The 13,275-nt window shown below is 41.0% G+C and overlaps 2 protein-coding genes across 7 annotated transcripts in view; one reads left to right on the forward strand and one right to left on the reverse strand.

Annotated features, from left to right (window-relative positions):
- Nucleotides 1-422: 422 nt before the first annotated feature.
- On the reverse strand, nucleotides 423-5,458 carry becn1 (beclin 1, autophagy related). Of its 4 annotated transcripts, none has more exons than XM_046377875.1 (12): nucleotides 5,372-5,458; nucleotides 4,750-4,878; nucleotides 4,553-4,617; nucleotides 4,062-4,120; nucleotides 3,830-3,920; nucleotides 3,493-3,629; nucleotides 3,140-3,334; nucleotides 2,903-3,049; nucleotides 2,588-2,737; nucleotides 2,437-2,497; nucleotides 2,200-2,342; nucleotides 423-1,413 (listed from the first exon to the last, which is right to left on the reverse strand). In XM_046377875.1, the coding sequence occupies exons 2-12, from the start codon at nucleotides 4,874-4,876 to the stop codon at nucleotides 1,245-1,247; spliced, it is 1,344 nt and encodes a 447-aa protein (XP_046233831.1). In that variant the 5' UTR covers nucleotides 4,877-4,878; nucleotides 5,372-5,458; the 3' UTR covers nucleotides 423-1,244. The 4 variants fall into 4 exon arrangements, with proteins under 4 accessions (XP_046233831.1, XP_046233829.1, XP_046233830.1 ...); XM_046377873.1 differs by having other exon boundaries at nucleotides 5,278-5,435; XM_046377874.1 differs by having other exon boundaries at nucleotides 4,750-4,894; nucleotides 5,278-5,421.
- Nucleotides 5,459-5,770: 312 nt separating this feature from the next.
- The window catches only part of LOC124052490 (breast cancer type 1 susceptibility protein homolog), a 55,110-nt gene continuing 47,605 nt past the window's right edge, over nucleotides 5,771-13,275 (forward strand). For all 3 annotated transcript variants that reach the window (XR_006842007.1, XM_046376791.1, XM_046376792.1), the window contains exons 1-11: nucleotides 5,771-5,911; nucleotides 6,469-6,559; nucleotides 6,689-6,742; nucleotides 6,822-6,902; nucleotides 6,993-7,081; nucleotides 7,169-7,205; nucleotides 7,319-7,449; nucleotides 7,639-10,311; nucleotides 10,514-10,587; nucleotides 11,589-11,724; nucleotides 12,067-12,118. Coding sequence is in view for 2 of the 3 variants with exons in the window: in XM_046376791.1 (XP_046232747.1) it covers nucleotides 6,486-6,559; nucleotides 6,689-6,742; nucleotides 6,822-6,902; nucleotides 6,993-7,081; nucleotides 7,169-7,205; nucleotides 7,319-7,449; nucleotides 7,639-10,311; nucleotides 10,514-10,587; nucleotides 11,589-11,724; nucleotides 12,067-12,118 (3,401 nt within the window). In the remaining variant the exon portion in view is untranslated. The remainder of the gene's footprint in view (nucleotides 5,912-6,468; nucleotides 6,560-6,688; nucleotides 6,743-6,821; nucleotides 6,903-6,992; nucleotides 7,082-7,168; nucleotides 7,206-7,318; nucleotides 7,450-7,638; nucleotides 10,312-10,513; nucleotides 10,588-11,588; nucleotides 11,725-12,066; nucleotides 12,119-13,275) is intronic.

Below are 13,275 nucleotides of genomic sequence, written 5' to 3' on the forward strand. Positions count from 1 at the left end.
CTTTGGTCAAGTGGCAGTCGTGGATCAGCGGTTAGGGTGTCAGACCCGTAACCGGTGGATCACTGGTTCGATTCCCCGTACCGGTGTCCATGGCTGAGGTACCCTTGAGCAAGGTAGCTAACCCCCACTGCTCCCCGGGCGCTGCACGCGGTCGCCCACTGACCCGGGTTTGCTGTGTGTGTGTGCACGTCACTTGGGTGGGTTAAATGCAGAGCACGAATTTCGTTGGAGTGAGTTCCCTCCAATGACAAAATATGTCACTTTCATCTCTTTTCACCCAAAAACACTTCATTGGTGCACAGAGTATTTGATCATCTGTTGTCAGTTGTGTACCATGATGCAGTTCTATCACTGTTTCAGTGTTTGCTTTTACATTGGTGCACAACTACATTTTATGTATAAGAAAATCTCCACACCAGACATTTTTTTTTTCACAGCATAGCATAAAGTATTTATTAACTTAAATGGCACCATTAAAATTATCCGTCATGTATAAAACAGATGAATTTGCGTGATGATGTAGAATATGAACACAAAGAAGCAGTAACTACTTCTAAAGACAACAGTTTACTTATAAAGTATGCATGTAAATGGTTGCATTCAAGGCTAAAGAAATGACATAGTCCTGTTGAATACTAAACCGTGTAAATCAAAATCTTATTTTGACCATTATTATCATCACAACATACTCTTACAGCTTCTACAGCTGGGACATTAACAAACTTTCTCTTGCAGTGATTTCATAGGTGTGCAGGACAACAGGAGAGCAAGCATAACTTGAACTTAAAGTAGATAGAAGTGACTCCTGTTAGGATTTAATTTAAGTTACATTCCTGTCTGTTAAGTGTGAAATTGTCTTACTGCAACGTCAGCTCTTCACAAAAACCCAGATACTAATTAACGAAGCAGAGGATACAAAGGAACTAAAAGTCACGTAGTTATCTTATCCTGCTTGCTTTGGCGACAACGCGTCAATTGCTTCCACAGTGGGTCCACGATTTATCATCTTCACTTTGCAGCAAAATATATATATAAATTATCCCCCCTTTTTAACATGTAAAAAACACAATCTGTATTGTAACTCCATGCTTTTTCTTGTAATGAAAATCCTTAAAAAAAAGGACTTCCAAACTGGTGCACACGTAACCATTTCTTTTCCACTGGCCAAATAACATTCACATGAAATCTATTTATCAGAGGGGCATGTGACTTTGTAGAACTCAATACAACTATGTCCAGCAGGTTTATCTGTTGTAGAACTGTGAGGTGACCCAAGCCAGTCCCCACTTCAGGTTGGTGAGCATAAACTTGAGAGCCTTGGTCCACTGCTCCTCAGAGTTGAACTGTGTTTTGATGGAGTAGGAGCCACCGCTGCCACCCGTGTCCTCGATCTTGCCTTTTTCCACGTCCATCCTGAGGAATTAAACATCAGCTGCAGTTATTACAACAGGCCTGGTGGATGTACTGGTGTCATTAGTTACATATCAGGAACATGAGAGATGAGGCTTTAGCAAAAGCCCAACTGTACAGCAAAAGACTGAAGGCTAATGGTGCAGTAAGCTATACAAATGTCTTTTCACATCATATTATCCCAAATCATCTCACTAATTATGAACCAGCTGTTTTGTGGTACTCCAGGGAGCCACCAAAACTGGCACCACAGCCGCGAGTTAGAGTAGGTCTCGTGTTCTGCTCCTACGCTGTCATCTTGTGTAGAAATAATGCAGCTGCTTTGAATTATGTGTTTTGGCTGCATTGGCATATGATTATATTCTGCCATGTTGCAAATTAAAGCCAATCAAACTAGTAATTAACAATAACACAAAGGTATGTCACACTGGTATCACCACATAAAATAATTGTGTAAAAATAAAGCTATAGCTTTGTTGGGCTGTCAGAGGTGACTGCTTTATAAGGCTGCTTGTACAAGTAAGTGTATTAGTGAAAGTTCTACTGGAGTGCATGCTTTAATAATTCAAAGGGTTATATAGCCAAAGCTTTCCCAAATGCCCCTTATTTCTCTCAATAGCATTATCAAAGAAGATAGGTCTTAAGTCCAGAATGAGTTCAGGTAAAGATGTAAATTTGCATTCAAACTTCATGAATATTTACAGCTGTTCCTAAATGGCTTCCATAATCCCCTGGTTAATGAGCAAGAGGACAAATCATTCACATCGTGCTTGTCTGCAGGTATCTGACCTGTATGGAAGACAGAAGCCAGTGTCTCCTTTTTCCACCTCCTCTTTGAACTGCTGGACACAGTCCAAAAAGGCCACCATAGCGTGGTCGAATTTATTGTCCCAAAAGAACCTCAGGCCACCTGAACAGTACAGAGGAAGTTCCTGGACAAACACAAGACAGAGAGAAAGAGCAGGATTGGAGCCTGAGTGGGGTGTCTAAACAATGAGCTGAGTTTGAGAATACTGCATGTATTACCTTAGACTTGTCTGTCAGTGATTCCAAGTATGAGTGGTTTCCATATGGGACAAGACGATATCTGAGGAGAGAAGTGTTGTTTGTGTAAGATACAACAGCATTCAATAATAAGTATAACAAAAAATGATGAAGTGTGTGTGTGTGTGTATACCTCTGGAAGCGCAGCCCCATCTTGTTGGCCAAAGCGTGCAGCAGCAGCACCGTCTGCCCCCACGCCGCATTGATCTCGTTCCACTCCACTGGAACGCTGGGGAGTCGACCCAGACGGAAATTGTTGATGGTACCAAACTGGCCGCTGTGCCTAAACAAAAATCAATCAATTTAGATTCTCAGTCCATGGGCATTGATTCATTTTTGTTCCGGAGGCCCGCATTAAATAGTTGCAAAGTCCCACTTGATTTCTCAACAGAAAACAAATTATTTATTCTCAGCACACGCAACAACGTAAGGTTGCATGTTTATGTACCAGATGTGAAATGTGGCATTGAAGACGTTGGTCTTTTTCAGGCGATCTAGCTGAATCTGGCAGTAACGCATCTGGTTGTCAACACTCTTCAGCTCATCATCCAGCTCAAGCTGCTGCCGTTTAAACTCGCTGTACTCCTTCTGGTATCTTTTTGCAAAAAGGAGGAGAAAGAGACTGAGATGTTAGCTGATGTATCATTTAGCACAGAGCCTGTTTACACCTCTCTCGGTCACTCACTGTAGCTCCTCCTTGTCCAGCTGTTGAGAGTGGATCCTGCTCTGGGCCAAGTCCTGGGCCACAGCAGCCCTCTGCTCCTCCACTGTCTCCAGTTCTTGGACCAGAGCCTCCTCCTCCTCCTTCAGCTGCTGTAGCTCTGCCAGCAGGGTCTCCTCTTCCTCCACCTGCAGGTTTGACAGCAGCTCCAGACAATGCCTGAAAATAAGTTCACATACAATCTATGTTACACATACTGCTCAAAGAGACATTTAGAATCAGCACTTCAACCTAGCTGGGTTTGTATCAAGCCATACAGCAGTACTTTCAGTCTCTTGTTAATCACTTTCATTGAAAACTATCACAACTTGACTCACTTGTAGTTCTGGCATTCATTCTCTGTAATGTTGAGCTGTGTGTCCAGCTGATCCAGCAGGGTGTCAGTACATTCCTCACACAGCGGGTGGTCCACATCTGTCTGGCCCGACATGATGTCAAACAGGTCGCTGGTCACCTGTGTGGGATTGGGTCAGAGATAACATTGTCACTGGGTATAGTCATGTCATTAACACATTGTCAGATGAGAACATAGTGTTTCTAAGTTTAGTCGGTCCAGGTTTACCCTAACACACTGTCCTGCCAAAATTAAAAAAGATCAGAGGAAACTGACATTATAGAAAATGAAATATTCAGCTGTGTGACAGTAAGCTTCACCTTCAGCCTACGACTGAGATTTTCCATGGTGCCCCCGTCAGATGCATCTCCAATCAGTGTGAAGCTGTTGGCACTCTCTGTGGACATCATCCTGTAGGAAGATTCAGCGGTTGGGTTAACTTTGTCCACCATCCATAGCTCATTTGGTAGAGAAACAAAACAACTAGAAAATAATCAACAGACATCAATTGTAAACAGTATTCTGTATTATTTGCTTAACGAACAGACTCACCGTGCTGGAGGGATGTATTTTCTTGACACTCCATCTTGCTTGTTTTCAACAAAGGTCTCCTGGAAGTAAAATGTCATTGTGATGTTCCCTTAAAAGTACTAGCTTTAAATATAAATTCTTCTCATGTGTCATGTGTATGAACCGTAGTTACTAATGTAGTCGACATAACATCCCACATGTAAAAATGCCAGAGTCAAAATTTCAGTTTCTCTGATGCTACTGCTTTATCTCATCAGTAGGTGATTCTGGGCTGAGGGAAAAGAGTTTAATCTTTGATAAACTTCCATAATTATGCCCAAAGAGAGTGGGCATAGTGGATAAACTAAAGAATGATGGATTTATGGTCGCAGCAGATGCAGAACACAATAGTACGCGTGACTACCAGAAATTTGTGGTCACATTCAACTTCATCTTGTACTGCATGGATCCCGACATTCTGAAAGGTCTGGTTTGAAGACAATCTTCATAAATGTGTCTTCAGTTGTACCTACCTCTGGTGCTGTCTCCCCCTCAGAGCTGTCAGCCTGTTTGCTGGGGGTCACAGTGACCAACGGAGCTGAGGAGGAGGGAAGAATATTCGAGGGTCAACACATGACGGACGGAGCAGTTTGAAAGCCATTTCATTAAATCTCCGAAACGTCACGTACACTTTGCAGCATCAATGATCGATTCTGACAGGAACACATACCAATAAGCTCTTGGATTGTGACCCGATCGAGCACATTGAAGGATGTGTCCAGTTTGAGCGGCTGACAGCACCGCTGACACACGAAGCTGACCTGCATGGTTGTGCTCGACGACTTGGAGCCCTCCATCGCTAGCCACAAGAAAACATGTAAAGACATAGAAATACATAGTAAATATGTCGGAGTGATTAATGTTGATAACATCTTGGTAGCTATCTCCCGACAGAAAGTCTAGAAGTCAACGTTACATATTCTAGCTTGCTAACTAGGTAGCTGTTTGGCTAAACTGCCAGACAACTGGTTAGTTAATAGTAGCTTTGCAGCTAGCTTGTATGTAACATCCATCAACGGTTTATACCGGTTAATAGTCACAACAAAGACTCACCGTAAAAGTGAACGCTACATATTCTAGCTTGCTAACTAGGGAGCTGTTTGGCTAAACTGCCAGACAGCTGGCTAGCTAATATTAGCTTTGCAGCTAGTTTGCATGTAAAATCTATCAACAGTATATAACCATAGTAAAGACTCACTGTCGCTTGTGTAGAATGAAAACTATTGCATAATAATCTTGACTTGCACACCACGTTACGAAACCTCTATTTAGCGTGACTGTTGCATTTTCACCTCAGGATTTCTCTCACTTCCGTATTGTTGTTTACGACGGATGTGACGTCGGATTAAAAACGTGAAAGTCACGTGAGACAAAGCAGGGTACAACACGTACGTCCCCACTGATTGACAGCATTAAATGTTGGTGCTGTTAAAATGGAAAAAAATAAGTACTGTATATTGAAGAGAAATTCCGCCATGTTCATTCAATTGATCATTAACAAAATAACATTCACAAACGTACATCCTATGAAAGAATCTTTGTTTTAAGTGTCTATGATGAATTTTAGAGTTACATCAAAGCACCATGGGCTAATTAATATGACAAGAATAACTTGTTGAACTGTTGTACTGCTATATTTCACAGCCCTGCCATCAAAAAAGATTGAACATCTGTGTTATACACTATCTTGCATTATGTTGGTAACACTCCGGACCAGTAGGCCGCGCTGTGAGATTAGCTGCAAACGGACTTCAAACAAAAGCAGAAGAAGACGATAGTTGCGGGAAAACTAAAGCAAATGATACCTAAGCTTGTAACTATAAAAAGATAAGGTAAAGTTTGACATATGTTTTTATTTATGCAATTAGCCTCACGGTTACAATCATTAAATGTAATTTAGTCTTTGAGTTACATTGTGTTCTGTCAACGTATCTGTGTCGATTGTCTCAACCTCAGAAAGTCAGGGGCGTTAGATAAATTTAGTGACCTCCGACAAGCAAATCTTGGGAGCTAGCAGGTCTGATGTTTAGCCGTTAGTTTATAATACTGACACTGTATCAACATCCATTTGCTTTTCATAAAGTTGCAGTATACTTAACGAATATCGTTAGTGAGCGTTGATTCTGACTGATTTCACAGGAATATTATGCTTCTTCACATGCTGTCTGTAACGTTATGTTTCTTTACTACTGGGGTGAAATAAAGCGATTCTCAGTAGACGACAGCTAACATTGCAATAATACCCCCGTCAAATAAATTGTATTTCCCTCAAAGATGGCTAAATAGCATTAAATACTAACGTATCTAACCTTTTTAATCATGTTTGAAAGCAGTGTGTTGACTACAGTCTCTGCTTGTGCTTTGATTTCTTCATTCACATCATGTTTAGCTCTTTTGAAAATCACCATGAAAACCCCAAAAGCCACAGATGTCAAAAAGGGGATTTCAGTCCTTTGGGAGACCCTTCAGTGTCCAATATGGTGAGCATTATTCTAACATTAAATAAGCAATATGTACTGCATCTACGCCATTTTTGTTGAATTAAAATACTATGTTTTTCATTTTGAAAAACTTCAATGGTCTTTACTAGTCTTTTGTTTCACTTGTAGCTTGGATTTAATGACTGCACCTGTATCTACAAAGTGTGACCATCAGTTTTGCAAGTAAGTAGTTCATTTTGTGACGGAAACACATTTTAATGTTTTTATACACACAGAAACCATATATGTGTTTTTTTAATAGGTTTTGTATGATGAAACTTTTGGACAACGGAAAACAAAACGTAGCTAACTGTCCAGTGTGTAAAGCCAAGGTCACCAAAAGGTTGGACAAAATCAAAATGGCAGTGTAACATTCATTATTTTTTTCATGCTTATATTAATATAACAGTGTGTATTATTTTTACTGACACAGGAGCTTACAGGAGAGCCCAGGGTTTCAAAGACTTGTTGCAGGATTGCAGGACATGATACAGGCATATGAAACTGACACTGGAACAAACTGTAAGGCTTCATCACAGACTTCTTAAAATTGTTTTTAAAAATGAACTCACATTATATTATCTAAAAACATTCAATTTATTTTTCCAGACATAACTGGAATGTCTCGTCAAAAAGCACAATCGAGGTAAGAAATCTGAACATTAGCACTGAAGCTGATATCATCTGAAATAATGCAAATGCTAATTTTTCAGAATTTTAGCTCACCTTGTATTTTCACCTGTATTTTGTTCTACCCAGAGTCACAGACGTTGAAGCTACTACACACTGTTATGATATGTCAGCTTTAGATACACCTGGCACTGACCAAGACATTGTGGAAAATGTTGACAGTGCTGATCTTCCAAAGTCTCATTCCTCAACTATAGCGGGTAAAATCCTGATGCCTTGTGTGATGGTTTATATATTCACCACTTAATTGACAGATTTGCTTATATTCATAAGTTAGTAGTATTCCGTGGTAGATAGCATTAGAGGCGATAGGTTACACATTGTCCATTTTCAAGGTGTGATGTCTTCCAGATGTTTAATTATTTGGAACTTACACATTTCTTTTTTAGCCCAAAATGGATTTGCAAAACTTATGGGGCTTGAAGACACAAGTCCTTCGATGACAGAAAATGAAGGCCTTGACAGTGGCCTTGGGGAGGCCCCACCAATGTCTGACAATAAAGCACACAGCCCTACACGTAATGTGCAACCAGTGGGAACTGAAATGTTGCAAGTTGTGGAAAAGGCAACAACACACCAAACTAGAGGCAAAATGAGATTTTCCAAATTGGAGAACACATCCGTTCATCCACAGTTAACTCCAGACAAGACCAAACACCAACCTCTAAGTAAGTCCTCAAGGAAGAAGCAGAAAAGGGATTTGGAGCCTGAGAAGATTGTTGACCGGAAACAGAAGAAAAGTCTAGAGAAAGTTGCTGAGTGGCTCATGAAAGTTCCGACTGAAGGAAGTCTTGAGTTGGAGAAACCGAACGAAGACGCCCATGACGACTCTGACAGCTGCTCTTCCACTTCAACAATAGATGTCAGGCAAGACAACAGTGATGTGAATCCTAGAAGGGAGGATCGTGCTAAAGCCCTTGAAGAGCAGGTGTTTGGTGCAGTCTACAAACGAGAGCGAAGAGGAAAAAGGACCTTCTCTCCTCCACTTAATGTTTTTGGCAAACCACCAAAAACTCAAGAGAGAGCTGGTGATTTTGTTAGCTCTGAAGGTAAAAGTGAAAGCGATATGGAGGAAGAGCAACAGATGATAGAAAAAGTAAGGGACACCAGCAGTGACATTTTAAAAGAAGCAGAACAGATGGAGCTCGTGGAAGGAAATGGAAGAGACAAAAATGGCGTAGAGATGACTAACTTACCAAAAAGTGACAAAAATCACAAAGATGAGGTTCCCTGTTCTGTGTCTGATATTGGACAACAGCAGCCAGAAGGAAAGTCGAAGAAGAGAACACGTGCTACTCTGCAACAGCTTGACAGTGATTTACTAGAACAAGCTAAGGCACCATCAGAAAGTACTGAGCAAAAGAAAACTGATAGGAGGAAAAGAAAAAACAGGTCAGATAAAGGCAAGTCTGCTCGAGTGACAAAACCCCTTGTTCTAGTTGGAGTTCAAAATGGAGAAATCAGTCCTAAGACTAAATTAAGGTCAGAAGAAGTTCAAATTCATATTGAGAATTACCCTAGCAGCGAGGACCAAGAAATCCCTGTTACAAGGAGCACCAGGAGGAGCAGAAGGCTTCAAGTCTTCACAGAGGAAGTCCAGGAACGTCACAAGAAGGCAAACTTGAAAGCCACTAAACCTGAAAAAGACAACAATGCTGCAAAGGAATCTGGGGACACTAAAGGTGGAACATTGGGTAATGCAGCATCTCCTAAGAATAGAAACATGACAAAAGTGCCTGAAAGAAATGGATGTATTTATGATCAAGATTTAGGAGAAATAGAAAACATGGAGTCTGGTGACAGGACATGTTTGAGACCAAAAGAAGATGCTGAAGTGCCACATTTGTCTGAGGCTACTGCTGCTTGTCATGTTCCTGTAGTCCCAAGCTCTGTTAGTCCAGCTGAAGCAGCTGTGTCTGACACAACACTTGAAAGTGACAATCCAACCAGTCCTTTCACACATGATATTCACTTAGAGGCTTCAGCTTGCAAGACTAAAGAAAATGAGGAGGATAAGAATGACAGTGAGCTGGACACAGAGCAACTGCTCAAGAGCTTCAAAGCCACTAAAAGGAAATCTTTCTGTCTTGGTGGTCCAAATGTGAAGAGGAGCCGTAGTTCAGACCAAGAAAATGTTCAGCGAGTTGAAGCAGATGAGAACCATCATGCTCCTTCTGCTGTTGAATCTGCAAAAGATCTGAATCACACAAAGACACCAGAAATCACCCAAGCATTGAAAGATAATCGAAACTCATCTTGTTGTGATTTGACCTCCCCTCCTAACTCACCTGGCTTGACAAGAAAAGCAGATGTTGAGAAACCAGATCTAGTAGTGATGGAACCCTCGACCCCTGACAGCACTTGTTCTGGTCAGGACAGTGCCTGGGATAACTGTGTCTCAAGGGGTAGTGTCAGTAGTGCCCTTTCTCCCAATAAAGTATCAAAGCGTGAAATGGAAAGTCCTCCTCTTTCTGTTGTGCCTAAAATAGTAGATTCAGGGCTCTGCTTCACGGCCGTTCAGCATGACGAACTAAACGAACCCACCAAGTATTCTCAAATCACAGAGGATCAGCTTGATTGCACCAGCAGGGAAGAGATACAAGACAGCATTTCGGTGCACAATTCCAGTGGAAAGCATTCAGCCATCAACACTGGGCATATTTTAAATGCAGAGTCCTCTTTAACCCCAGATGGTCTTGGGATTCCAGCTGTACAAATTGCACACGAAGTGGAGTCATGCAGTCATGATAGTGGAGAGCTCAGTGCCCAGTCCTCCGTCAAAATCATGCAAAGGAAGAGGACCAGGGCCCGAAGGCTTGAGTCTTCATCTGATTTGTCAGATTGCACTGGAGAGGAATTGCCGCCTTTGGCTGAAATTTTTGGCATATCAGGTCCTCCCCCTGCTCTGATCCGGGATCAGGGCGATTCCAGCGATGCTAACAAATGTGAGGGTGTTACAGCTGGAGGAGGGGAACAGTTGTGCCGTCCACCTGGATGCCCCAGCCCAGACTGTGTTAACGCCAGCCAAGCGTCTGTGGACTTGTTTGGCACGCCAGAAGAATGTAAGTTGATTCTCAGGAATCATAATAAGTTATTCCTGTAGTTTTTGTTTTTATTTTTGCAACCTGCTGAGATTATGCACTACAATAAGCCTTCTCTTTTGTTCCTAATCTGCCGAAGATGTGCTAACTCTGTTTCCCTCTGTTAAATTTGTGAGTCTGTGGGAGAAATAAGTATTTTTCTTTTATTATTTCCTTGCTGCAGGTGATGTTGTGGTAAACGAACCCAATGTTTCCATGGAATCATCACAATTGTCAAGTGAAGTCCTTGTTACACAGGTAAATATGATCATGTTCTCAATTGCTATACACACCTATATAAATACTCTCTATGCTCTAATAAAATAGCATCCAGTTCAGTTTATGAACAGCCTTTGATTCTTGACAAAGTGACTAGATTTTTCATTAATTCGATAAATGTTTAAGTGTGTCTGTTTGCTTGTTGTGCATTACCTGGTTGCATTGTACTGGCGGCGATGCACTGTCACATTACGCCCCAGAGAGGGCAGCCATCGCATTTTCCCAAACCAAACTGTCAGTTCCAGGATGACAGACTACCTTGCTTGGTAAAAAATGTCCCCCTCAGCAGCTCTCCAAATTGCATTTCATTTACGTTAGAAGAAATGCTGCCTAGGAGATGATTCTTGTTTTCTACCTCATTCATCTTCCAGTGCTCTCACTTTTATCTGTTGACCATATTTGACAGGGGAGTTCAAGTTTCATGCCCTGGGGTTTAGAAAGGGACCCAGAATTACACACATCTGAGAAAACAGAGGTTTGGTGTTATTGTGCTTCCAGTTTGTGTATCTGTATGCATAATCAATGCACTCAGTCTGTAAACTCAAAGGATGAAATTCAAAGTGTGAGTCCAGCGAAGCTTTTCAACACACACACACACACACACACACACTTAAATCAGTAGACTCTCAGTAGACTCATTCTTTCAAATCAGCACTAGTTTACAAAAGCTGTTGTCACTTTTTAAATATTATATATTCACTGTCTCACTTTCTTATTCTGCCATATATTCCCCTCACTACGGCACGCATTTCCTTCCAATAAAGACAAACTGGCTCTGATTGAGTGTGGGCCCTTCCTCACTGATTGACAGTTGGTATTGTTTTCATACGTCAGTGCAAGATGCCAAATGTTCAGCCAATATACGTCTCTTTATTTATTATTTTTAATTTTTTTTCCCTCTCATTCCTGCTTGTGTTTTATTAAAGTGCATGACTCATTTGCAATTATAAGATGTTCTGCTTTGTTTTCTTCTCTTTCAGCAAAAGATAGAGATGCAGAAGGAACTGGTGAGGTTGGAGAAGTTGATGGCTCTGGTGTCAGAGGTGCTTCAGGAGAAAGAAGACAGTCCTGCAAACATGGACCGCTCAAAGACCAACCAGAGAGGCAAAATCACAGGTGAGCAGCTTATGAAACAGAGCTCGCACAGTTAGTCGATTAGTAGATGATTATTTGTTTATCATATTTCAAAAGCAACAATGCCAAAAATCCTCTGCTTCTACCATCCCTGAGGGGAAATTTACTGATTTTATCAGCGATGATATTACACTGAATGTCTTTGGGCTTTGAAGTGTTGGTTGGAAAAAACAAGCCATTTGGAGATGTGCACATCAAAGGAAAAATACTCAATTTCTTCTTTTTCTTCTTTTCTGAGGAGTTTATATCACATTTCAGTGACCCTAAACATGAGTCTTTCCTTTTGTTAAACTGTTTAGGCCTGATGATTGTTTGTGTCCACAGAACCCGACGCCCACAGATCCCTACCACATGACCAGGACCCAGGATCTGACCAGTAAGTAAAACATGCAAGACTCGACTAAGTTATTAAAATGAACCACAACATTTCTGAAGGAAATAGTTGTTTAACAATGGATGGATGTTAAATGAGTGATAGATAACACGGAACAGTTATACATTATAAATATTAATACAAAATATTTTTAAAAAGATAAAAGTGCAAATATAGCACATACAGCAGTACGTGGTGCGTGCTCTAGTTTGGCCTTACAGCTTTATCTCAGTTGTGGAAAAACAAAGATGTCTGACTGACACAGCAGGTATCATTTACTGCAAATAAGTGCTCTCTGTCTGAAATGAAAACACAAGCTTGCCTCCCAACATTAAGTCATTCTTGACAGGAAATGATTAGAGGAGCAGATGATATCACAGCTAAATGATTCGCAGGAAGCAGTTCTGCATTCATACAGAGAGGACATTCTTGAATTACACTATTCTCCGGAATGATCCCTCTGATAATATGGTCACTGATAATGATGAGGAGAAAGTGCGGCTTTTGATCTTTCTGGTCTTATCATGGACATCAGGTTGGTAATTGTCAGTGCCTTCAAAGTACATGCAACTAACGCAATGTTCAGACATTTTGGGAAATATGCTTCTTCACTTTAGACGGTCAGATGGGAATGTCCATAACACTCATATCTGGACTTCAAATATGAAGCTACAGCCCGCAGCCGGTTAGTTTGGCTTAGCATAAAAATTTAAAGCAGGAGAAAATGGCTAGTCTGGCTAGCAGAACATTATTGTTTTGGTTACTGGGTCAGTTAACCAATCTGTTGTGAGAATCCTTGAGGTCAAACCTTAATTCAGCAACAAATCTAATGAAATATTATCTGCCTCGCTACGTTGTCTTTCTCTCCTCAGAGGGTTGTATACATTGTTAATACATTTTAAATGGAGCTCTTTTTCAATTCCGCCATATTAGGCAGAACAATAACTGGAGCAAGTGGCATGTAATTGTTCTCTTTCAGTCTGTAACTGAAGGAGAAAGTTGGTGCGTGTATGTGCGCGTGTGGTTCTCAGAGGGTGATGATGCATCTCGAGAGGACAGGCAGATAATCTCGCTAATGAAGCCAGAATCTGCTGTGTAGAATAAAAAAGTCATTACTGACAGCATCTTATATGTCATTTAGAGCACTTAGAGGGAAACTT

This window comes from Scatophagus argus, chromosome 21 (assembly GCF_020382885.2).
Source record: "Scatophagus argus isolate fScaArg1 chromosome 21, fScaArg1.pri, whole genome shotgun sequence".
Lineage (NCBI taxonomy): Eukaryota > Metazoa > Chordata > Actinopteri > Scatophagidae > Scatophagus > Scatophagus argus.

Bases quoted from the DNA above. Each gene is read 5' to 3' on its own strand.
- becn1 (XM_046377875.1), bottom strand. From the start codon at position 4,876: ATGGAGGGCTCCAAGTCGTCGAGCACAACCATGCAGGTCAGCTTCGTG. The intron at 4,618-4,749 runs GTATGTGTTCCT...CCTCCTCCTCAG, and splicing joins CACAATCCAAGAGCTTATTG to CTCCGTTGGTCACTGTGACC. The intron at 3,921-4,061 runs GTGAGTCTGTTC...ATCTTCCTACAG, and splicing joins AAATACATCCCTCCAGCACG to GATGATGTCCACAGAGAGTG.